Below are 26,095 nucleotides of genomic sequence, written 5' to 3'. Positions count from 1 at the left end.
TTAATGTACAAGAATCTTTATTTTGAAGGTGATTCTCTTGCAGGTGATCTGAGGAGTTTCTTTCAGTATACCAGGGAAGCATCTGCCAGTCTTCAGCAAGGACACCTCCTGGTAGTTATAGCCCAGCTCAAGTCTCTTCAGGTTTCCAGAGGCCTTTTTCTTCTATTAAACTGAAAAAAGTCAAGACCAGTTGCTTCATGTAGTCCTTTGGGTTACATTCAACTGGGATCAAATCTGAAGTGGACACCAAAGCTGGTGGTTTACAAGGCACACAAGAGGAAAGAATTAAACCGCAAAATGAGCTGGAGAGACAGGAACAGTGGGGCAGTGAGGGGAGATTGGGTACATTGGGTACTAAGAAAAGTAAAGTCTTACACCTAGGGAAAGGAAATAAATGCACAAATATAAAAACGGGGAACAGGAATGGAAAGCCAAACAGCTGCCAGCATTGCATTAAAGGGAATTTCTTTTAATCTTATCTCCTTAACACTATCCTGCTATTACTTCTGCATAAGCCTTCCACGTTCTATGGTTACAACAGGAAAGGGGGGGCGGGGGGAGTGGGGACACATCCTTGAGAGGCTCTCTTCCTTAATATGAAAGATTTTGTGAACCAGTGATCTATATTATTTCCACTCTGTTTCAGGTCACAGAGCATCACACTTTGAGATGTTCCACTTAAATGGCTCCAAACATGTATCCTCTTGGCATTCAAACCTGTGAAGCACGTGATTTAATGCAGAAACCTTTCCTAAATGAGACTTAAATAGATACAGACAGGAAAAAGACTTTGGATTTACATGAGCCATTATGTTAAAATGCAAACATATGTACGTGTTCCAGAACTTAGCCTAGTTTGCTGTTTCAGCACAATTTTACCAGAGCTACAGTAGGTGTCTGTGGCAACCAAATCTCAATTGACTCTCAAGAGCAAGTGCAATTTGGTAATGAGATGGAGACCATTCATTGTCTCAAGTGCTCTAAAAAGTGAAGGAAATTTGGACCAGACCAGCAATGAACAACAAGCCAAAATCAATATATTTTCCAATTTCACTAAGTGGTTGTGACTATTACTCATCCCCAGGGAAACCAATACAGCCACCTTACGATAGGGCACAGATATATTTTAATTTGGCTCTTTTCAGGGAAAACTAGCTACAGTAATTGATAGGTTAATAAGGAATAGATTTTTCATTATTCAGCTGAACAAATACAATGATTCTTAGCCAAAGGCTTGCTGAAAGGTCACAGAGTAATGAAGGCTTTGATGGTTCAAATACTGTTAAGGAAACACTAATTCAAGACAGCTATTTGTGTTCCTCTTGCAGAAGTTAGACAGTTCAGTCCTATCACTTAGATTTTTAGATGTTTGGTTTGTAGAATATTCTAAGGCACAAGCCTGTGAATGAAATTAACCAATCCTTGCTTCTGAGACCCACAGCTTTAGTTATCCAGAGTGCAGCCATCACATTATTTCTCTAAAAACTAATGTTGTAATAACGGGCCTAACCCAACCCCTTTTAATGTCAAGTGAAAGACTCACATTTACTTTACTGGGACTTGGATTGGGCCCAATAATAACAACATGTATTTCTAGAGTTTCTGTTGGGTCTGGTTCTCTAGGTTCTAAACCAGTGCTGCTGTGCGCTATTAAATAGCCACCAGGTTTCATTTCAGAATTGGCTACATTGCAGTGAGTGAGATGCTTGTTGTAAATATAGCGTGTGAAATATTTTGGGTCCCTATAGAAAGAAACGCACTTTATAGACAAAGATATTATTAATAAAATAGAGCCTTCCATTCAGAAGGGTTCCAAAGCACTTTATAAACTCCACACACTTCATACTGCCACTGGAATGCCAGGTGACTATATTTTCAAAATTAAAAACTAGGAGACTTTTCTGTTTACATTTGTTAAGCTTGCAAACGACTCATGCAAAAGTGCACTTTTTTTTAAACATGCACTAATGTCGCAACTGCCAGCTTCTGACTCAGTAGCCCCAAGTACATATTTCTCAGAGTGAAGGATTTTTGCCAGTAATGTAATGTTCTGAATCAGTTTCTCATGAAACATTGAACAAGTGTAATTAACATTCACTTTGTGCAAAAGAACAGCTTTGATAGAGTCTATGCTCATTTGACTTTTCTCTGCACTCCGAACATTGAACACTTGTTCCACTGAACTCTTTTTTCCTGGTAAACACAGAGGATCTTTTACTCCCTAAAGTAATGTCATGAACAAACATTTGAAATGATTAAAAAAATAAACACCAAACATTTTCATTGATGAAATGGAAAACTGGGATATTTCAAGTGATCAGAAAGACATTCCCGGGGCATCCTATGAAAAACCCAGACTGCCCCATTAAACTAGGACATATAGTCACTTCACTGAAATGCAGCTGCCTCTGGAGTGAAAAACTGCAGCTGTGCAGCAGCATGCAACCGTCTAGGACAGCAAGTGAGGAAATAGTACACATCCAAATGAAGCTACTGGGAAATGTAGGTAGGCAAAACACAACTGACTGAGCTTTAATGTAATTGGGACTAGCAGACTAACACCCTAAAATGGTGAGATCCTAGGTTAAAGACTACAAATAGTCAGGGTTCTACATCTTAACCAAAGATGATAAACTTGGTTGAGCTCCCCACAGATCAGTAATAATGCAAAAAATTAAGTAAGGAGGCCAAACTAGAGTGGTGTCAGCTTTAGACCTGGGCATTGAGATATCCACTAATGAGACCAATGATCCACAATGCTTTCAGTTTGTACCCCAAATCCTTATATTCCCAGAGCACATTCTGTTCTGAAGAACACCCCAATCTAGAAACTATGGGGTCAGTTCTGCATGGACGGTGAACGTAACTCCCATAAATATTCATGGGGTCTTGCACATGCACAGAACATGGAACAGACTCCTCAGTTACTTGTAAAGGGTCATTTTAGAACCCGTGAATAGATCAAGTACTGCTAAAGAAAAGGATTAACACTCCATACACGTAAAGGGAGGCAATTTGACAGAAATGGTTTTAACAGCCTGCACGTACTGTAATTGCTTTCAAGACACGTTTAAGCCACCACAAAATGGTTTAATGGCTGTGGTAGAAAGCCTGACCTGCTTGACCTCAGCCTGTAGGTGCCGGAGCTGTAGGCACTGCTCTAGCCGTTTGTGAGTCTGATCCGCGTTAAGCTCTAGCTCATGCTGTTTCTCATGAAGGAACTCCAGCAGCTCTTGCACTTGTGTCGCAAGATCAATGTCCTTTTCGCAGATTAGTTCAATGCCTACAACAAAATGACATACACAGAGAGAGAGAGAGACAATTTCATTTATTTGCAATTCCTTTTGCAGCACAATTCTGCCACCCGTCACATTGATTTGAATCTCTCTTGATTCTTGGTAAACCCTCACACAAACAACATATGGTTTACCCTGATGCACATGTTTGTTGAATCCTATGACTGTACTGTCTATCACTGTGTGTATCAATAAAATGACGTTTCTGTGTTGATTGCTCCTTGTTTTGCTCATCTGAAACTGTCCATACGGAAATGATTTGACTACAGCTTTGGTGATGTGGAACTGGGAATTTTAAAAAATACTTTATGAATTTTAACAAATCAAAGACTAAAATACTCCCCCAGCCTTATGTTATTTCATTAATCAATATCTTATAAACACATTCTTTCTTTGAAGAAAGAAAGAAAGAAAGAAAGAAAGAAAGAAAGAAAGAAAGAAAGAAAGAAAGAAAGAAAGAAAGAAAGAAAGAAAGACTCCTGTCCTCAATTTAGGATGGTAGTTGGGGGCCCACAATGTGGAGTGTGCCTAAAGTCTGTCTAGGTTCTTAGGGGACCATTAACACTCTTTTAATTTATACTATCCTTTAGTTTGTTCTCAATTATGCCATGTGTCAAATCATTCCCAAACCAGGTCTAGAACTGGAGGCCTGAAAAGGTGGCTTAGTGCCCCCTTCCCCAATCCCTCAAAGTCCAGCATTGAATATGCTCCACTGGACCAGAGGATCTGGCTCACTGTGTAACTGTCCCAAGAAAAACAATGCAGAGCAGTATACTGTCCTCTTTGATTTGCAATTTCACCAGTGTAACTGACAGACTTTGGCCAGAGACTTTATTTGACATTCCACACTACTGTAATCCATGTAATCATAAATTAGTAAGGGACTGATCCTTCTCCCATTGAAGTTATTTAGAATGTTGTTATTGGCTTCAACAGAAGCAGGATCGTAATAATTATAATAATCAGATTCAAGTAAGTGTGAGAAAACACTGCACTGTTCTCCAAAGCCATTTTATTATATAAAATAAAACAAGATTAAAAAAAGGACACCTCCCCTTTCCCCCCTGCGACTGAAAGCTGTTGTACAGGAAGCAAGGAAATTATGTTTCGAGGCATTTAATGTGAAGCACCTTTTCTATGTCCCAGAGTTCCATGACTTTTACCTTCTGTCACAGTGATATCAGCAGAGGACAGAATTAGAAACCAAATCAACCCTGTGTCAACCCTACCTTGTCTCTTCCAGTTTCTGGTTTTATCATGAAAGCCACATCGGAGTGAAACTGATTGGCTGATTCTCTTTCCCAGCCAAAACAAAACAGCTTCTTCATTACCAAATAAGGTGGAATGGCCCCAGGCTTCACATTTAGGGTCTGGAAATTTAATTTATGCTCCCATTCTTGGGAGTGAAGTTCCTTCTAACTGCCAGACACCATGCACATTTGTTATAATTAGCCTGCATACGGTACTGTGTCCTTAGGACATTGCTAGTGTTTTGTATGCTTGACTTCACCATGCCTATTTGATATTAAACACACAGTTTTCCATCATGCACACTCGACTGATGTAGTTTTGACTGTGGTAACTCATCAGCAGCAACCAGTAAACTGCCTAGGATGTTATCCAAGGGCAGACTGCTCTCCCAGTGATGAATGATTTGCCCTTTCTTGCTTGCCACATGTCACACAGATTTATGCCACATTGCCAGCATATGCAATGAGAGAGCTCGTTCTTCTCAAAGGTGGATTTGTAAAATAGAAAGCATTTTTACATTGTATTTTTGGAATAATTTCACACACAAAAGTCCTCACCCGGAGGTTTATGATATGTAAGCACAACTGTTTTTTCAATAAACTGAACGCAGTTTCAGTTTTCTTCAATCATCTTGTTACTGAAGGGGATTTCAACAGACTGGTATTGAGTGGAGCATGCTCTTAAACAGATTTATTAAAAAGAGTAGCCACAAGTACAACAACATAAATACACCACAGCTCTCAGTTATAGTGGCATAAATCTAGAGAAACAGCACTGAAGTGACTGGATTTACTCTGAATTTATGCTGGTGTAATTGAGAGCATAATTTAGTGCATTGTACAATCTATCTACCTACCTACCTATCTATATATCTTTTCTTTTATCCTTTGGATAACTACAGACCTTTTAAATTATACACATTCATATAAGGCCTGATCCAAAATACAGTGAAGTCAATGAAAAGACTACCATTTACTTCAACAGGATTTGGATCAGGCCTATATTACACACATTCTGCCTATGTTTTAACCAATTAGGATATTATAAAAAGCCTAATTTGCCAAAATAAGATGAAATCTGAAAAAAAATCCACCCACATAGTTCATTGATAATTTTAAGAAAAGGCCATTCTGTTTGCATGGATGCCAGAAGTCAAATTTCTGACTTGAATTCTAATTTTTAAATAAGTAGTTATGCCAGCTAGCACAACTACTGCCCAAATTCTATTAGTGGTAGCAACATAACCAGGTCTTAACCAAATCACTGAATAACCTTAAATGTATTAAAAACATTTTGTGACAAAATCTGTGCTAAACTTTACAGATGAAATGCATTTATGTAAATTGAAAATAGCTTCCATTAAACACTAAAATCAAGGAAAAAATAAATACATTTGCTGACTTATAATTACACAAAATGTGTTTTGTGTAATATTGAGCTGTAGCTTATAGAGAAAGATATTATGAGACTTCAATTTCAAAACCTCTTAAGTTTGAATTTGCCAGATAATAAAATCACTGAACAGATTGAATAGAAATTTCTTTGTATAATAAGAATCACTCCCACACTCAGAGGGACTTATTCCTGTGCTGATTTAGAACCCAGTTCAGGAATGCAGCCTAGTTCAAGAAAGCACTTCAGCACATACTTAACACTAAGCATGTGCTTAAGGCACACTGAAGCAAATGGTTAAATAATTAAAGTTAAATACTTGTTTAAGTGCTTTTCTGAATAGGAATGGATCTAAGCATGTGCTTAACTGGAGTTAAACCAAGGCTTTTACAGTTCGAGCACTCCCACTGGGGTAGATCCTTAGCTGGTGGTGTAAACTGTTATGGCTCTATTGGCTACATCAGCTGAGGATCAGCTCCAATGACTTCAGTAGGATTGCTAGGGTGTAAATCAGCACAGAAATGGGATTTATGGGCTAAATTAAGTCTTGGTTGAACTCCACTGATTTCACTTGGAGTCACATCAAGGATGAACGGACAGTATCTTACAGAAAAAAAGAGAGTGATATCTTAAAGTCGGATTGCTGCACGATTACTATCAGGGGATAACATCATGCACCACATATGTTCCCATTGCCTTCAGTAGGGCTATTTGCAGTGTGAGATACTATTCATTATGAGTACGGGATCATAATCTGGCCCTCACAGAGCTGTGTTGCAACCAGTGTGACTTTGTTTTTGAACTGAACAATTAGAAGCATTCTTCAGAAAGGTTAAACAAAGTCAGCCTTCGTGTCCCTGCAACATCCATTTCCTAAACCAGAATGAAATCACAACCTGAAATTAAATAATAATTTCCTTTATAATGAATGTGGCTGCTATGGTGACGCAGGTGAATGGCACTAGACTGACAGCCCTGGATACTACAGGCCTCTTTCTATTTGTGCACATAACAAGTATGAGATGGGTAGCAACAGTGCAGACTTCCACAAAATTGCCTTATCAATGTGCTACCAGTCCTGACCTAGACAAATCACTTCTAAGGCATAAGTAGTTCAGTCTCCAGGATGGCTCATTCACTCCTTGACTGATCACCTACAATGGTGCTAATTAGTGCCAGCTGTGACAGTGCAATATTGACACCTGTCTGCTGGGAACTCAACTAGGAACCCAAATAAGTGTATCCAGGCCATTACTCAGTTATCAGACGGTAACAGCTTTTGGTCATGAGTGACTTAGGTTATAATTGAAGTGACTAATACATACACAAATGAAGTACATGAATGTGTGGTAAATGGAATTATATCAGAGATGATATAGTTTGGTTTGAGGGCTGTAATACTTTGGAGTAATTCTTGTTATTGGTGTCAGGAATCAGGGCCTACAGCAGAGGTATTCTCCAGGCAGTCTCATCAGTACAGCGGGCCTGCAGCAAGCTGCCTGTCTGGCCACACCACCTGACTGGTTGGAAGGGCAAGCAGGCCAGCTCTTAACCTAGTGGCAGCAGCAGCTCGCTGGCTGCTCAATGCTCATGCCCGCCATTGTGCCTGCTTTTCAATGCTCCTGCATTGCACCCAGCCTTGCCTCTGTCCTGCCCCCGCCTTGACCGCCTCCTTGCCTGTTACCTTGCTTGCTCCCATTCCTAAGTTTTGGCTTGACCTGTAGCTTTGACTTCTGACTCCAGCTTGACCCTTGGCTCTGGTATCCAGTCCCTGCCCTCCAGTTTGACCCTTGTCTCTAGCTTCTGAACAGTGACTCCGGCTTGACCCTGGGCTCTAGCTTCCAACTACTGACAACCATTATGCCTGACACCCACTCTGACCACTAGGATAGACCACCCTTGTCCTGGTCAGGTGACAATTGGGCTTGGTGTGAAGGTGGTTGAGTGCTATTTAGTGGCCTCAGATATACAGAAGGTCACACTAACTAGATATTCTGGAGGGGGCGAGGGGGGTGGCCTTAAATGCCATAATTTGAATCCTGCGCCAAGATTTTCCAAAAGTGACTAGTGATCTTTGTCCAAATTAAGACATCTTAAAGGGCCTGATTTTCAGAGGGTAAATGCACAGAAACTTGTGAAAATCAGACCCCTTTAAGGTGTCACAAATTGGGCACCCAAAAATATCACTAGTCATTTTGGAAAATCTTGGCCCTTGTGTTAAGCTTTAATTTCTTTCAGAGATGTCATCTCACCTCAACAGCAGAGTAATAATCAAAATGGAAAAATGGAATGAAGACCAATGCATGTGAATTAACAATTGTAGCTTACTAACAGCTCTTGTCCTTTCGGTAACACAAACATACGAGTAGTATTCTCTAAACATATAAGTCTTTCCTGAAGGACATGCATTGTTAATGGAGCCCAAAGACAATTTAGATGAGCTACAAAATCACTGAGAATACAACATGACTTTTAGAGAGCTCGTATGAACTTATAAAAATGAAAACCTTGTTGAAAACAAATATTCTTATAGTGAAATCAGGTTAATCGAGGCCTGGTTTATCCATGTGTGTCAGAGTAGAGCTTTGGTAAGAAGCAAGTTGTTACCAGTCCCATTAAGAGTACATTTGCCTGACAGACTTGTTAGCCTAAAGATCTCTGAGCCAAATAAAAAATTATCGTCAAAACTGTAAACGCTTAGTTTGTGGCTTCATTATCTAAACTTTCAGCTAAGTTCTTATTGCAGCACTAGTGATCATGTTCAATAAGAGGCAGTGATAACTGTTGATTTTCAAAAAGTCCCATACTGAGTTTGCAGCTCCGTCAGTAAGAACAATCCGCTTTTGACTGGTAAACTGAACAAATTTGATGTAGAATTCAGTGAGAGGAAACAAAATTCAATGCAATTTTTAATGAGTATAACTGTCCTTTATTGAAATAAGAAACAGTTGTCTCCAAAGAACAATTACTGTCCCTTACTTTGCCATCCTCCCAATATTCTGCATTCCCTGCAAAACAGGTATGAAAAGAACCTTCAACTAACCCCTATTATTCTGGATCCTCAAGAGGTTGTGGTTCTTTGGCTTTGGAAGCAAATGATTTTTCTTAGATACACATGGACCTCACACTGGGAGACCGAGGTAATATTTTAAAAATATTTTAAAGTTCTCATCCATTTAATCTCTGTTCCATTGTTTGTAATCCAGAGAAGTTGTTTCTACTCTCCTGCAGTTTGGGAGTTCCAAACAAACACAGTGAGTTTTTCCCAGACCAATCCACTAGGCTCCTGTCTGTGCTCTGCTCTGGATCACACCTCCCATGCCTTCTACTCCCGCCTGTGCTCTGCTCCACATCCTGTACCTCCCAGGCCATAGTCCTCTGATATTTCCGGGAAGAAAAAAAAGTTGCATTTTACTGATTTACTTTGGGCAATTTTACCACATCACAAAGCCAAGGACTAATAGGCAAAGCACAGGGCCAGCCATACTGTGAGTAGATGCTGTGCAAGCTTCCACATATGGTTCACCCAATGCACCTGGTTTCCTATCTTGCAACATTCTCTCTTAGTTGCTGCTGAGCTTCTGTTAACCGGAGCTTGCCGAATTATGCTGACTATTGCGAAAATGTATCTTGGGGTGAAATGTTTACAAGAGAATGGGAGGAGACCAAGAAAATCAGTTTTATTTGTATCCTGAGCAGTCCTTCTTATCTTAATTAAAGGGGGTGGAGGAATTGCTCTGTGTGCCTTTCAAGGCATGTGAGAAGTTTTAAGCATCTTACAAATAATTATCGCCTCTGGGACAGTAGGCAGAGATTAATCTGAATGATTATTTTCCCCAGGTGAGAATGCAAAAATCAGGATTTTACAGTACTCACTGGAAACTTGAACCTTTTGCTGAGAAGCAGGGTATAAGATACAAAGCAACTTCTCTACTAATATGCTTCAAGACTGCCATTTAGGAGCACACGCCAGGGAGGTTTTTACAACCAAGTGCTTATCTTAACTTCCAAGTGGACATTGCAAGTAAAATTCCAACATCTTATGCCCTGTTCATACTGAAAACAACGTACATTCCAATACCTCTTTGAAGGAAGAATATCCACAGTTACGTGACAAGGACTCTGTTCACAGATGATGTGTTTTCTTTTGTATTTTTGTAAATGGATGACTATTAAGCAAATTGTCCTGCTCACCTGAAGCCTGGACTTCCATGATGTACTGGTGTAAATCTTGCCCTTGCTGGATAACCTCAAAGGTCATGTTGTTCATGGCCAGTTTCCGTTCGGTGTGGCGCTGCAAGCGCTGCTCAGCCAGAGTGAGGTCCTCAGTATTGAAATCATTCATTTGTCTCAGCAAATCTTCATTCCAGGCATCTAACTCTGCTGTTACCTTCAAAGGAAAAAAGCCACATATTGTATGCACTGGAAGCCAACAAAAGATTACTTCAAAACAGCATTTGGATCATCATAATACTCCACACTTAGGGTCTGATCCTAAGCCCCTTGAAATCAAGGGAAGTCTTCCTGTTGACTTCCCTGGGTTTGGAACAGGCCCTTGCATGGCACTTTTCTTCTGTGGATCTCAAAGCTTTGACAAAGGTGGGTGAGTACTGTTACACCATTTACAGGCTGGGAAAATACAGCACAGAAGTGGCTTGTTCAACATCACAGCAAGTCAGTAGCGGAGTTGGTAGAGAACCACAGTTCTCAGCTCTAACCTCTACACCAATATCTAGCAGTAATTTGCAGAGGTTGGCTAACTTTGCTTCCTTTGTTACGTGTTCTCTGTTTCTTCATTATAACAATTGGCCTGATTAATCTAACAGTCCCATTATTATTATTTTTACTGTGTTATCGCCCAATAGTACCCAGACAGTAAACGGGTCCAATAGCATTAGCCTCTGTAGAATCACACTTGAAACTAGATACAAACAGGTGGAAATGAAGCAATAGGAGGAAATGAAGAACAGGGGACAAAGGTAACGATAACCAAATCTTGCTGTTAAGTTAGACATCTAAATCCATATTTAGGCACCAACGTGAAAGATGCCCAATTTTCATAGATGCTGAGCCCCAGTTCTCACTGAAATCAATGGGATTTGTGGTTTCCTAAATATATATTTAGGTGCTTAACTTTAGAAACCCACTTTTGAAAATGTTGGCGTCTTATCCCACGGTCACAAAGCAAACCAAGGGCACAGAACCAAGGATTTCTGGCACCAAATCCTTTACATGTTGTTTTGGAGGGGGATTTAAAAGACACAGTTTTAAATTCAAAATGAGAACACAAGCCCATACACCTTTTTTAGACTCTTCTTTGAAACAAGCGGAAACTCAGATTTGTTCACCCCAGGCAATCTGTGACCATTTTACAAACCTGGGACTGAAGTCGCAGGGTGAAAGGCAGAGCACAGGAGATCCTGAGGGCTTTCCATTTTTATTCTGATTATTCCTATGTCCATTCCACTCAATTAACTTTAAATAATAACTATCTCTGTTTACAGTCCCTTTGGTGCCCTTCCTGATTCCAGTGGCCTATGATTCACTCACACTTCTCAGTTAATTGGAGTCTCTGGAATGTGGTGGCTTATTGGCAGATTTTCTGTTCTAACAATTACCAAGCCCTAGAGAAATGGTCATGGTGGAAATCAGAGAAGGAGCTCGGTAGAAAATTAGAAAGGGTTTTAAAGAGAGAGCCTCTGCTGATAGCTAGAAGGACTAAGGCCGACTTGACCTCATTTTAAGCTATAGACAGCATAATGAACATCTACAGTTTAAAGTGAGAATAGATTTCCACTATTAATGACTATGGTACTTGAGGTTCCATATGAAACCTGTTTTGCTTGCATGTGCTGGTAGAATGGCATATACATTTACTGGATCAGAAGGAGGTTTAATTTTTATTCGTTATTAAGAATATTGCCTGTCATAGTTCATTGCATTGACTGTCAGGCTGCTAAAACATAGTCATTTGAAAATTTATAATGGAGTTAATCAGAGTACTGCCCAATTTCCCATAGATGTGAATACATTCTTGTCCACCTGCATTGGGGAAACCACCTAAATGCACTTATGAATAATAGTTACAGAGGGGAATCAGAAATCCAATAATATGTCACATCTGATTTCTCTTACAAATTCCATATTTAGGATAGTGGAGATTCTGTTCTACTATGGAGAAAGTATCTCTCCATCCTGTAGCTGTCTATGCACAGTGTCGAATGCAGTGTTGTTGTAGGCATGTTGATCTCAGGATATTAGAGGGATACAGTGTGAGAGGTAATATCTCTTTGTGATGGGGTTCCTGGGGTGCAACCTTGACTGTGGGACTGCTGAGCCCTCTGTCCCACCAAGCTGGGGTGTCGATCTCACTCTGTGGTGCTGTTGCCAAGGCACAAATGTCTAACAGGTCCTACACTTACACAGACATCCACAGGCAGGGACATCCCCAGCTCCCCAGTCTTGCACCCCAGAACTGTACCGTCTTGCCCTGGTCAGAAGCCCGATCAGTGTAAGTTCATTACCCAGTCTGCCTCGATGTGGAGAGGAGACACACTCGCCTTTGTAAACTGAGCTGAGATTTCCCAAGCACCACAACCAAAACACACTGGTTTAGGTAAAATATAATATAGATAGATTTTAAGTGATTATAAGTAGTAAGTTTAGAGATCAAAGTTGGTTACCTAAGAAATACAATTAAATTCACAAATTGAGTTCTATAAACTAAATAGGATTTGAATCAAGCAATGTCTCACTCTTAGAGATGATACAAACAGGTCACAGATCTTCAATACATAGGCTGGACCTGACTTCCAGCCCGGTACCACCCTCCCCCAGTTCAAAGTCTTTGTCCTCTAGACGTGTTTCCAGGTGTTGAGTTGTGGGGGTGGAGGGGGGAAGTGAGGCCAAGTCATGATGTCACTTGACCTCTTTATAGTTTCTTACAGCTTGCTGGAAAGATCTTTTGCTATGACAAGTTAGTCTCCACTGTATATGTGCTCTCTCTGAGATGGTGGTTGGGAGAGTGGATTCCCTTCAATGGGCCATCAGTGCATCTGGCTACTCCATTGTTGTACCTGAAAGGCTGATTGTGGGTGTTCTCAACCTCACAACAAATTTCAGTAACACACACATAACAAAACTTCATAACTTCACGTACAATGATAGCACATACAATCTCACTGGTCATTAGTGTTCAACAGATCAAGGCTGTTAAAATGATACCTCACAAGGCAAACTTTGTACAAAACATATCATAATTATATGACTGTGGTGAATATGGGGGTTTCACGGTGCTGCTTTGAGGTACAGAGTGCCTCTGGAGACAAGCTTTTATGAGAGACAAGCTTTCAAGCTTACACGAAGCTCTTCTTCCGAGCTCTGCGTAAGCTTGAAAGCTTGTCTTTCACCAACAGACACTGGTCCAATAAAATATATTACCTCACCCACTTTGTCTCTAATATTCTTCCAGGGCAAGAAAAAAAATCTATGTAGGTCTCTCTCAGGGTTAATCTGTCAAATAAGATGGAATATGCTACACTGAACAGGGAAACAGTAGATGAGTGGGCAGGGTAGAGTCAAGGTGGGGAGTGAGGGAAGATCATATAGAGGCAATGAAGGAGCTGGGCAGAGCCTGGATGTGAAGACAGGGAGTACATGGAAAGAGGCGGTGGTGAAGGTCTAATATGGCCAGTGTACAGGGAGAGGAAGATTGCTTTAGTAGTTGGCTAGACTGAAGAGAGGAGAGTCAGGGAGGCTGGTGAGGAGGTGTATACAGCAGTCCAGGGGAGACAGAACCATGGCATGACCCAGGGTTTTGGCAGTGGAAATGGAGAGCAAGCGGATCTCAGCTCCAGCACTCAGTTCACCAATGGAGTTTAGAGCATATCAGCAGAGCAGATCACAGAATGACATCTATTTAGTGGACCTAAGAGCAGAATGTTGCCTGCAGACTGATGTGGATGGGAAGAGCAGGAAGGGAGAATGAAGCTGTCACTTTTATAAATCCTACATTTGCAGAAAGCTCCCCGTTCCTGTCTCTCAGACAGCAAGACAGGCTTTAGTGTGGGGTGGCTCTGAAGATATCACAATACATTCCCCGTTTTTGATAATACGCAGAGATGCCACACTGGATGGGTTGATAGTGGGCCACTGAGGTATATGAAGGATGTCATTGCAATGATTGTGCCCTGATGCTTTTGGATTCTGAATCCCAACAATATCCATAAAAAAACCTGAATATACCTCTAAAAGACACTGTATGAGAAACAGCTTGGAGCCTCACTTTCCAGGTGAAAACTTAAGGACATCCAATATGATACATGTGAAAAAATAAAAGATCTACATGTAGGAGTGGCTGGAATTTTTTTTAGGATGCCTATTATTTAATTCATATTTTATGAGCCAAGATCTCTGGAACCTGATTTTGAACAAAGAATCCTCATATTTGATTAAATATACAGATCTATCTGTACAAAGCCATAAAAATCCTGTATCTCTGAGCAGACAGCTAATTCACTTGAAAGACTCTGCTAATGTTATAAACTCGGAAAGCGACACTCACATGAGTTATAAATAACAGTGAAGTGAGTTACTGCCTGAGAGATTACTTTTGTTCCTTTCCAAATTCATGTTAAGCCAGAAGAGCCGAGAAGTGAAATAAAAGCTGCAAGATTTGATAGGAGGAAAAATAGAGCCAAAGAAATGGTAATGGTGGAAAACGGAATTCAGCATATAGCAGACTTTAGTGACCCATGGACCTTTCATAGTATAAGACAAGAATAAAGAACCAAATTCTGTCCTGTCCACAGTGGGCATCTGCTGTGAATCTCCAAGGGCAGAAACTGACCTTAAAAGAACATTGATTGCATGCGACTGTAAAATCCGCACAGAACGGATTCTGGGTGGCGCTGTGCAGTCACACACCAGGAAAGCGGGTGGCAGAATCACTGGGAAGAATCTGGCAGCTACTTTACAGGACTACCTGCAAAGTCTCGGAGAAGCTTCCCTGCAGAGAGAGGCCTATGGGATCAGTAGAGTGGTCAGAGGCATGTACTATCCCTGACCTGGCAATGGTGTCTATGCACACACACCTGTTCAGATTATTCCTGCTTTTAGTGGTAAATAATTGTGGAAGGCCAAATCACAATTGGAGTTGCAGCTAGCAAGAGATGTTAAGAGTAACAAGAAGGGTTTCTACAGGTATGTTAGCAACAAGAAGGTGGTCAAGGAAAGTGTGGGCCCCTTACTGGATGGGGGAGGCAACCTAGTGACAGAGGATGTGGAAAAAGCTAATGTACTCAATGCTTTTTTTGCCTCTGTTTTCATAAACAAGGTCAGCTCCCAGACTACTGCACTGGGCAGCACAGTATGGGGAGGAGGTGACCAGCCCTCTGTGGAGAAAGAAGTGGTTCAGGACTATTTAGAAAAGCTGGACGAGCACAAGTCCATGGGGTTGGATGCACTGCATCTGAGGGTGCTAAATGCGTTGGCGGATGTGATTGCAGAGCCATTGGACATTATCTTTGAAAACTCATGGTGAGGGGGGAGGTCCCGGATGACTGGAAAAAGGCTGATGTAGTGCCCATCTTTAAAAAAGGGAAGGAGGAGGATCCGGAGAACTACAGGCCAGTCCAGCCTCACCTTAGTCCCTGGAAAAATCATGGAGCAGGTCCTCAAGGAATCAATTTTGAAGCACTTAGAGGAGAGGAAAGTGATCAGGAACAGTCAGCATGGATTCACCAAGGGTAAGTCATGCCTAACTAACCTAATTGCCTTCTATGATGAGATAACTAGCTTTGTGGATGAGGGGAAAGCAGTGGACGTGTTATTCCTTGACTTGAGCAAAGCTTTTGATACTGTCTCCCACAGTATTCTTGCCATCAAGTTTAAGAAGTATGGGCTGGATGAACGGACTACAAGGTGGATAGAAAGCTGGCTAGATCATCGGGCTCAACGGGTAGTGATCAATGGCTCCATGTCTAGTTGGCAGCCGCTATCAAGCGGCGTGCCCAAGGGTCGGTCCTGGGGCCGGTTTTGTTCAATATCTTCTTTAATAATCTGGAGGATGGCGTGGTTTGCACCCTCAGCAAGTTTGCAGATGACACTAAACTGGGAGGAGTAGTAGATACGCTGGAGGGTATGGATAGGATACAGAGGGACCTGAACAAATTAGAGGATTGGGCCAAAAGAAATCTGATGAGGTTCAACAAGGACAAGTGCAGAGTCCTGCACTAAGGGTACATCTTCACTACCCACCGTATCGGCGGGTAGCAATCAATTTATCCGGGATCGATATATCGCGTCTCGTTAAGACGCGATATATCGATCCCCGAACGCGCTCACCGTTGACTCCGGAACTCCACCAGAGCAAGCGACGGTAGCGCAGTCGACGGGGGAGCTGCAGCCATCGATCCCACGCTGTCTGGACCCCAGGTAATTCGATCCAAGATACTTCGACTTCAGCTACGCTTTTCGCGTAGCTGAAGTTGCGTATCTTGGATCGATCCCCCTCCCTAGTGTAGACCAGCCCTTAGGATGGAAGAATCCCATGCACTGCTACAGACTAGGGACCGAGTAGCTAGGCAGCAGTTCTGCAGAAAAGGACCTAGGGGTTACAGTGGATGAGAACCTGGATATGAGTCAACAGTGTGCCCTTGTTGCCAAGAAGGCTAACGACATTTTGGGCTGTGTAAGTAGGAGCATAGCCAGCAGATTGAGGGACGTGATTGTTCCCCTCTATTCAGCACTGGTGAGGCCTCATCTGGATAACTGTGTCCAGTTTTGGGCCCCACACTTCAAGAAGGATGTGGAAAAATTGGAAAGAGTCCAGCAGAGGGCAACAAAAATGATTAGGGGGCTGGAGCACATGGCTTATGAGGAGAGGCTGAGCGAACTGGGATTATTTAGTCTGCAGAAGAGAAGAATGAGGGAGGATCTGATAGCTGCTTTCAACTACCTGAAAGGGGGTTCCAAAGAGGATTGATCTAGACTGTTCTCAGTGGTACCAGATGACAGAACAAGGAGTAATGGTCTCAAGTTGCAGTTGGGGAGGTTTAGTTTGGATATTAGGAAAAACTTTTTCACTAGGAGGGTGGTGAAGCACTGGAATGGGTTACCTAGGTAGATGGTGGTATCTCCTTCCTTAGAGGTTTTTAAGGTCAGGCTTGACAAAGCCCTGGCTGGGATGATTTAGTTGGGGATTGGTCCTGCTTTGAGCAGGGGGTTGGACTAGATAACCTCCTGAGGTCCCTTCCAACCCCGTGATTTTATGATTCTAAGGGGAATAGGCAGAGTGACCAGGCAGAGAATGTTTTTGAGGGACAGCACCTCACAACACTTTATTTGTAGTACAGTGTCATTCATTTCCATCACAGCTATAAGCCTTTTAATGACTGTTGCTAAAATATGGGACAAAGCACATTTTATAGATATTAGTTGGGGATAAAGTTAAGTGATATAACATATGCTTCATACATGTGAGCCCCTCAATTCAATACTCAGCACCTCCACTAGTGTCTCTCAACAAGGGTCAAATGGTTCTGTCTCTTTCAGCCTGACCTTCTGACAATAACATCCTTTTAATGTAACAGTTACTACGTTCACATCATGTGAAAGATCCCTGGCTTAAAACTGGGAAGAAATATTGCTTTTGTATTCTCTAGTTCAAACACAGGTTATTGGGCTGGATGCAGGAACCACTGGATGAAGTTCTTTGGCCTGTGTTATGAAGGAGATCAGACTAGATGATCATAATAGTCCCTTCCTGTCTTGAAACCTACATTGATTTGATAAATAATGTGGGACATCAGGCACCAAATAAGGTAGGTCCCTTAAATAAAAGGAGGACTTTCGACCAAGAATAATTAATGAGGCTGTTCTAAATCAGAATACATTGTCACTGGGGTATCTGAAAGCTTTCAGGAGTCTGTTACGCCTGTTTCCAGTTGCCAGTCACAATTTGGAATCGATATACTTAGTGGATATTTGATCTGCTTTTTGACTATCTAAAGATCATCCAATATATTAGGACTGAAGCAAGAAAGAAAAGACAGCAAATCACGTTACATGGCTTTGGATTAATATCCATATGCCAAACATTTGCCTTGACTTGAGTAAGAAGCAGAAGTCCCTAGTGCAGACAAGAGTTCCTAACTGAATGTAGCTGGTTCGCCATCACCAACAGAAACACCAGTGGGTTCACTTTTAGGTAGAATACCTCTTCTGCAAATAAAATAAAGTGATACAAGTTGGAGAGAAAATACACACAGATGGCAGATTTCCTTGCAGAATCGATAAGGTCCAATGCACCTAAATAAATGGAAGTATACGTAGTGTTTCTGGAGTACAATTAACTCTGAAGATGATCTATCTGTATTCCAAGCACCAGAGCAGGAGGGAAAGTTTACAGACAAGCTCCAGCTCCAACAGAAATCTACAGAGTGGAGACATTTAAGACAATTCTCAGAGGAAGTTTACGAGAGGAACTGCAAAAGAAAGCGGCCTATAATGTGGATTTCACCATCCAGGGAAGCGCAGAGAAAAAGGGTTAGATTTTCAAAAGCACAAATGGCAGTTAAGACCTGACTCCCACTGAAAGTCAAAGTGGCTAGGCACTTAACTGCCGTTTGTATCTTTGAAACTATCCCCCACATTTTTAGCTTTAAAAGTGAGCAGACGAACAAGGGATATGGAAAACAGTAAGCAGACAGATGCTTGGAACTAAAAACAGATGTTTGACTAAATACAATACTGGGTGTGACTATTTCTCCAGGCAGGAGGAAGGTTGGGGTGCAATTTGTATCCTCTTCATAATGTCCAAGGGGGCAGTTAAGCAAGAAAAGGCATTTGCCCCAGGAATGGATTGGTGACCCTTCAGCAGATGCCCCTTCTGGGTTCCACCATGGAGAAGCAGGTTCAAGCAGTGGATGTAGCTCCCAAGGAAGGAGGCTTGTAGTGGAGAATTGCCAGGACACACAACAGTAGGGTGAAAGATGAGCCACTGAGATTGGAAGGGATTTTCAGTAAAATTGTTTTCAACTCTTTGGTTTTTGCCTGTTTCTATTAACACCTATTTAGCTTCAAGGACTCATGAGCATTTTGGAGAAAGCCATTTCTGTTAAAGATTTCAACCCCACCACCACTTCCATCAAGTTGTGAGTGCTAACAACCTACATCTGCAGAGACTTCCAGAGGGACCTCGCACACAGCCAGGTATTCCTGATAGCCCTAAAAGTTAAAAGAAATAAGTAAGGGGGGAAAACATTTAAAAAAACCATTCAGGCAAAATCTTCCAGAAGTGAAAAAGGCACACGCTCAAATGCAACAAAAAATCCTTTCCAGATCACTTTTAAAAGCCATTCTTAACTTATCCCATTTGCAGATTTATATCAAGGCACTCTAAAGAGAGGGTGACTTTAGTAGGTTATCTGCAAAGAACAATGGAGTAAGCTAAGAATGGAATTTTAGCTTTAACTGTGATCTTTGCTGCTTTGCTGCATTTTTATCCTATTTTCTTTTTAGATTTAATATAACCCTTATATATAATTATAGAAATGATATGCAATGACTCATATAAGAGCGCTAGAATTAATTAGTTACATTAATTAAATATTGCATTATATTAACAAAAGGAATTAGAAATTCAAAAAGCCATGGCTCTGACTTCCTCATTGTTATTATATTATTATTAATTTACAGCAGCACCTGCCACCTGCTAGGTACTTTCCAAACAATTAAGGCAGGGACAGTCCCTGCTCCAAAGAGCTCATAGCCTAAGGATAGGCAGATAAGCACACAGAGATTAAGGGAAGGAGGGGCAACAGGCAATTTACCTACAAATCAGTACTACTCACTGTGAGCAGCACAGCAGAAGAGAGACTTTAAGAGGGATTTAAATGTGGACAGGGTAGGGGCCTTGTGAATGAGCTCTGGGTGCTTGTATTATGCATAGGGGACAATGGGGAATAAGGCACGAAGATGTGAGAAGCTGAGAAAATGTGGACAAGGCTGGGAACATTGGTAGAGTGGAAGGGAGAGTAGGCAACATGGAGCTTGATAAGACAGGACAAGATGGGAGGGGCATGGAGCCGGATGCATCTACCAGAGTAAAAGCTATAGGACAGTTTATAGGAAAGCCATTGGAATCTTATGCATGTCCATCAAATGCCTTGGTTTTGAAAGCACAACACAGACTTCAGGATGTGCTCACAAAAGTGCCTCTGCCATGCATCTTTTCTCACTTACAGGCTTCACTCCTGTATCTTAAAGGACAAGGTGTGCTTAATTAGTCAGAATGGTGACAGTGCTTTCCAGCATGAGAGCACAGAGGGGATGTGATTGCAGGTGATGACAGAGGTAGCTGTGCTCTCTGGACAGACAGAAGGGGACTTAAACCAGCACAGAAGAAGGAAATATTGATCTGAGAATAACAGTGGTGGCCATTGTATCAGCATGCTTTATTTATACAGCACAGCCTCTGCTCCTGTATTCAGTTTACACACACATGAGAACTCGGGCCCTTATGGAAAACAATATAAATGTCTAATTTCCAGCTAAATCTCAAGCCAACCACCACCAATAAAAACATATTTTGCTTAAGGTATAATTTGTTGCTCTTAGTCTTCCAGCCTCTGTTGTCTTCTCTGCCACGCTTAGAATAAACAAAGATCAAAAGCATTACAGGTTTCTTAATTATGATGATGGGAATATCTTTTTGGCTTCCCAAATTAAAAATAGGATAAAATAGCTCTGTTAATTCTGATAATGGTTCCCCTATTGACACACAGGAGTCTTTATTATAGTTTTGAGACAACTGACTGCAATCTAGTATCTGTTTAAGGATTATTCTTTTGTCAGCTGAATCAAATCAACAATTGCTTGAGATGTATAATATAAAGGTGACATTTAGCATACATTTCAAATTGCTTTTCATTTTATTGTCATTTAAGTTGTTTTCCTTGCTTGAAGACTAATCTTGGCAGCTATACTTATTTATAAGTTCCTATATTGATCTGGCTACAAACTCTTTCTGTTTTGTCATTGGTTATGAATTATGTGTCATAGTTATACATTTTATTTAAAGAAAGAGATCTCTAACTAAAAGAATCTGCCTATCAGATTCCCTATGCAAATAAGAAACATGCTCTCTGACTCTTGTAGTGTGAGTTCCAGTGTTCTCATAATAAACAATAGCAAATCACACATAAACAATAGCAAAGCAACAGTGACAGCACCGATTTTCTTTCAAGCCCCTATTAGTCACTACAGCCTGATTCAGAAAGGTGAAAGTACATGTCAAACTTCAAGCACCTTGCTGAGTCAGGGCCCAGTAGATGTGGCTGTGTGCATCGAAGCAAATATCCACCCAGGGATAAAGTAGACATGTGGACCTGGACTCTACACCCAGTTCTGACCATGACCAGCTGTATGACCTTGGGCAAGTCATGTCACCGCTCTGTACCCCAGTTTCCCCATCTATAAAACAGGGATTAAGATACCTATCCACCTTGGAAAAGCACTTTGAGATCCTTGATTGAAAAGCACTGCATAAGGGCAAAGAGTTATAATTTGAATGAATTCTGAAATCTTCCCTCAAAGCTAGATTGCAGCATTTAGTCACTTGCTGAAGTTGGAAGCACAGTGAAGCCATACTGCCACATGGAACATCTCTAATCTTCCTGCTGTGTACATAACCCAGGCTTGGGGTCTGCAATGAAACCCAGAAAGCTTCACGTGATTTGGAGTTCTTAATGAAAGGCTCATACAGCTCCACTATGAATATCCAGTGTATGTTGCATGCAGACATACCTATATAGTTTGTATTTATTTTGATTTCAGTCTAAAAAAGTATGCTGCATTTATATACATGCATGTACACACATGCTCATGAAGAGTGGAAGTCATTAAATACTCAGCATTTGGCACTCTGCAGTACCACAATATCTTCTATTCTATGCATAGGAAGAGACCATGGTTATTCCATGTACCTAGAAGTTTGAGTTTTTAAGGCAACCACTGCTCTTGTGCAAACATACCATGTGTGAATATATAAGAGTGTATATTAGGATATCCAAGTGTTTGTATGTGAATGGTATGCAAAGAACTCTTTTAACGAGACTGTTCTATTTACATTAATAGCAAAAACTGTAGAATAGCTTTCTCTACAAAATTTGACTATAACTGCAGTAACTGGAAACTTGGATCTGTACTGTATCTGTTGCATACTGCTATAGATCAATTCCTATCTAGGAATCTGCATTCACAGCTTTTCCATCTATTATAATTTAACACTATTTCTTGTCATAACTTAAAATAAACTGTCTCCTATGAAGTGTTATGTAGCATGCTAAAGTTTCCATTAACTATCAATATATTCCATCAGATCACCTATTGAATTACATGCAACAGCTCTGGGAATAGCTCATCATAAAACACTTCCAAAAAGTGCCACATTAACAGATTTATCCACTGCCAAAGGTGTCTCTGAACAACCACAAGAAAGATACAGTAGCAAGTTGATACCTCATATGGGCTATATACACAACACTATGTTCCAGCATACATGAGACACAAATTAATTAAAATCCCATGCTTTAGTATCACATTCCATCTGATTTACAGGTAAATATTTATTCAGATTCATTAAAAATCTCTTTAAAATTACTCAGTCCAAGAAAACCTCATTTATTTAATGCACTGATAACAGTTTTTCCACCAATAGCATTTGATTTAAAAAAGGAGTACAAGGTAGAGATATAAGACCTCTTTTTAAATTTACTTACAGGCACATAAAATTACATGATGAGCACTTTGGGGCTTTTTGTACAGTATTTCTCTTTCCCCCCTTTATGCAAAACAACTGTTATGCCTGCAACCTGATTTCTAAGAGAACCCTTCATATGATGCTTAATATTTTGTTGCATCGAGGGGTTCAAAGCCATAAAATGCATCTAAAGAGAAAAATCTCACCTGCAAAAGATCATGAACTTTTAGATTAGTAAAGACAGATGTACACGAGGGGCATATGTAAACCACTGTACGATGCATGCCAAAAAACTGGTCACCAAAGCATTCAGACACTCTGAATACAGTCAGCTGGGCAGACGTGAACATGTCTTGTATTTTATCAGTATGTCACAAAGGCATATTACTGGTTTCTAAATTTCCAATTTAACAACTGATTTTTATTCACCTCCTAGTTCCACCAGACATCGCAGTGTAATCAAAGTCTTCTGTGATTCCCTGGAACTCTGTGTATCCTGTTAGAGTATTAGTCAGAGACACAGTCACCATCTCCACAGTGCTACCTTCCCAAGATCACCCAGACAGCTCTTACCTCAATGGTGTACTGTTCAAAAATCCGGAGCTGAAGGAAAATGTCTAGCTTAATTTTCCGCTCATGGAAGAGCTCTTCCATCTGTACCTGGGCCTCGTCAAGCTGCTGAAGGACAGATTCAATGTGGCTGATGGAGCTATTGTGTGGAGTCTTATTGTTGGACACCGCTGAGTCCCTGTGGCAAGGCAAGGGAATGGTTAAAGCTCAGCATTAACGCAAGAAAAGAGCAGGAATTAAACACTCAATTCTGTGCGCAGCTGAGAAGCGAGCCGAAGCACAAAGGGCTGGAGGAAGGTGTATGCAATGCTCATTTCTTCTGCTTGTTGAAATCCTGTGTTTCCTGAACTCAACGCAAAGTCAAAACAATGAGCACATCCTTTCATATGTTGTGACACTTTGACCCCGATACACTAACAAGGAGTTGAAGGGGAGAGGAGGGGAGCAGAATGGCACATAAATCTGAACTGATCTCTTGAGGAATCTGACTGGCAATCCCATTTAATTCTAGTCCAAATGACCCATTTCTTTCTACAATCAGCCTGTCTCAGAGGCATCATCCTCAAAGCTGCTACTAACACGCTGTAGATCTTTACAAGTTAAATTATGCCACCATTTGCATTGTTGCTAGTGAATTAAGAGAGTTGGACTTGCCAGTATTTTAGCCTAACAAGCCTGGGATTCTTCTGATTTCCCTTGATTACTTAGTCAGAATGCAACATAACCTGGGAAAAATTCCAACACTGTAAGTATTTTAAAACACTAAAGAAAGATTGTGACTTGCCCTTGTGTAGGTGCCCAGGGTGATGGGTAGGGTGCAAGGAATCTTCCCCTCACTGTACACTCCATGTGCCAGGGGTGTTCAGGAACTGCTTCTGCTATGCACCCCCGAGCACATATCATACCAAAGGGGGCAGAGAGGAGAAAGGGCCATGGTACCACCCCCTAGTCTCCAGCTCAAGCAGTCAGGAGGAGCAGGTTGCACCATCTTAATGCCAGGGCTCTGCCTTAATGCCACAATCTGGCCCTGAGACAGTTGTGTGTTATAAATATAGGGCAGAAACTATTTTCATTATTGTCAGTTTCCTCAATCCTGGCTGTCTCACATTTAACACTAGGGATCTGGAGTCTGAAAGTTAGCTTGGGTTCTTTAATATATGTTTGTTCTGAGGGTTCTGTGGAAAAATAAGCTTTTCAGGGCATTAAGGGTAAATTCTCTCCCTAGACATGCCAGTGTAGCTTCCCCTAACTTCAGTGAGGGCCATGTAGGCAGAGCTGAAGACAGAATTGAGTGCCAAAGTTTTGGTGCTTAAGCTAAAACAAGTAAATTCAGAACAAAGTTATGTTTTGTTTTCCCCATAAATTACATAGTAGCAGCTGCATTACTTGAGACAGTTAAAATAAGACAGTTTGAAGCCCTATAAAATACACTGTCAGGAAAAATCCTGCACTGGTAGTGTAATAGGATGAACCAGCAGACATTTTCCATTCCTAGTCCCTATCAGTCTGTGATTCTGTCTTGAAAAATAAACACCAAACATGTTGAAACATCAATTCCTGGGACTAAAGCAGTAAACTGGCACTTCTGTGCAAGCACTGCAACCTAACCATGATATTGGAAGGTGATTAAGCATTTGCTCCTAGCCCTGTATAATGGGTGGTGTGTAGCTGCACCACCCCAGGAGAAGCTCCACAAAGAAACTATGACTTGAGCTCCTGTTTTGCACAGTTGCCTGGGGAAGCACGCTGAGTTAGCTTATTACCAAACACAGCGCATTTCCCCACACTCCTGGCCAGCTAGCTTGTAGTCCATGGAACCAAGATTCTGACTTCTTCTGTCCTTCCTTACCCATCGGCTCACAGCAAGAAATATCAAGCAAGGAATCCCTGTTCTTCCCTCCTGCACTCAAAAGGCTCACCTGTGATCCAGGTAAGCCTCGTACAGTTGTACAGTGAGGCAGAGACATGTACACCCTATTTCCCCCCATGTAGCTGCATAAGGTTGAATCACAATCAAGCTCTATATAACCACATTATATATGGCAAAAGTTCTTGTGGTGGAATGTACATAGCTGCACATGGAGGAAGGGAGAGAGGTAGTTTGTATCTATAGACTCTGTATGGAAGACTCAAGAAGAATACTACTGTGAATAAGATTTTTGGCGTTTAGTTAATTCCCGTTAAACAAGTTATTTCTTCTATTTTAGTGATGATCATTTGGTTACATTCCTGGCAGGTATTGGAAGATTCTCCGCACTAGGATAACCCTCCCAATACAAAAATATAGGGCTTGATTCTAATCTCGGTCACACCAGGAAAAATCAGTAAAACACCACTGAAGTCAAAGTTAAACCAGTGTAAATGAGAGCAGAACGTGACCCTTGGGGTGGAATTTCTTAATAAGATATATTCACACCGGATAGGAACAAAGTTTAAGAAACTCATATTTACTGAGAGGAAAGAAACATTTCTTAAAGTCAGTCACTAGTGCATTCTAAATTGGGTAAAAAGAGCAGCTTTAATTTATAATACAAATGCCAATACAAGAACAGTCTGACAGCATGAATAACTACATGTACTGCACACAATGAAATACTGTGGCCTGTTATACAACTATACAGGTTTTATTTACAGGCATACAGCTTCCATACAGCAAGAGTAATCACGTAACTCACTGGGCCTCAGCTCACAACCATTTAACAATCTTCCGTAAATATTCACTCAGAAATATTCACCTGAAAAACATTTAATCTATACATCTACCAATCCATCAGATACAGCAACCCATGTTGATTCATAGACTATTCTTCTTAGTCTCTACAAA

General features: G+C 41.0%; 1 protein-coding gene across 1 annotated transcript in view; it reads right to left on the bottom strand.

Annotated features, from left to right (window-relative positions):
* Positions 1-26,095, bottom strand: part of KALRN (kalirin RhoGEF kinase) — a 730,922-nt gene that overhangs the window by 244,176 nt on the left and 460,651 nt on the right. The window contains exons 13-15 of the mRNA XM_065413425.1: positions 23,275-23,449; positions 10,134-10,329; positions 3,117-3,283 (exon numbers count right to left, since the gene is read on the bottom strand). Of these exons, the coding sequence (XP_065269497.1) occupies positions 3,117-3,283; positions 10,134-10,329; positions 23,275-23,449 (538 nt within the window). The remainder of the gene's footprint in view (positions 1-3,116; positions 3,284-10,133; positions 10,330-23,274; positions 23,450-26,095) is intronic.

This window comes from Emys orbicularis, chromosome 11 (assembly GCF_028017835.1).
Source record: "Emys orbicularis isolate rEmyOrb1 chromosome 11, rEmyOrb1.hap1, whole genome shotgun sequence".
Taxonomy (NCBI): Eukaryota; Metazoa; Chordata; order Testudines; family Emydidae; genus Emys; species Emys orbicularis.
This window is presented reverse-complemented; position numbering and strand designations above follow the sequence as displayed.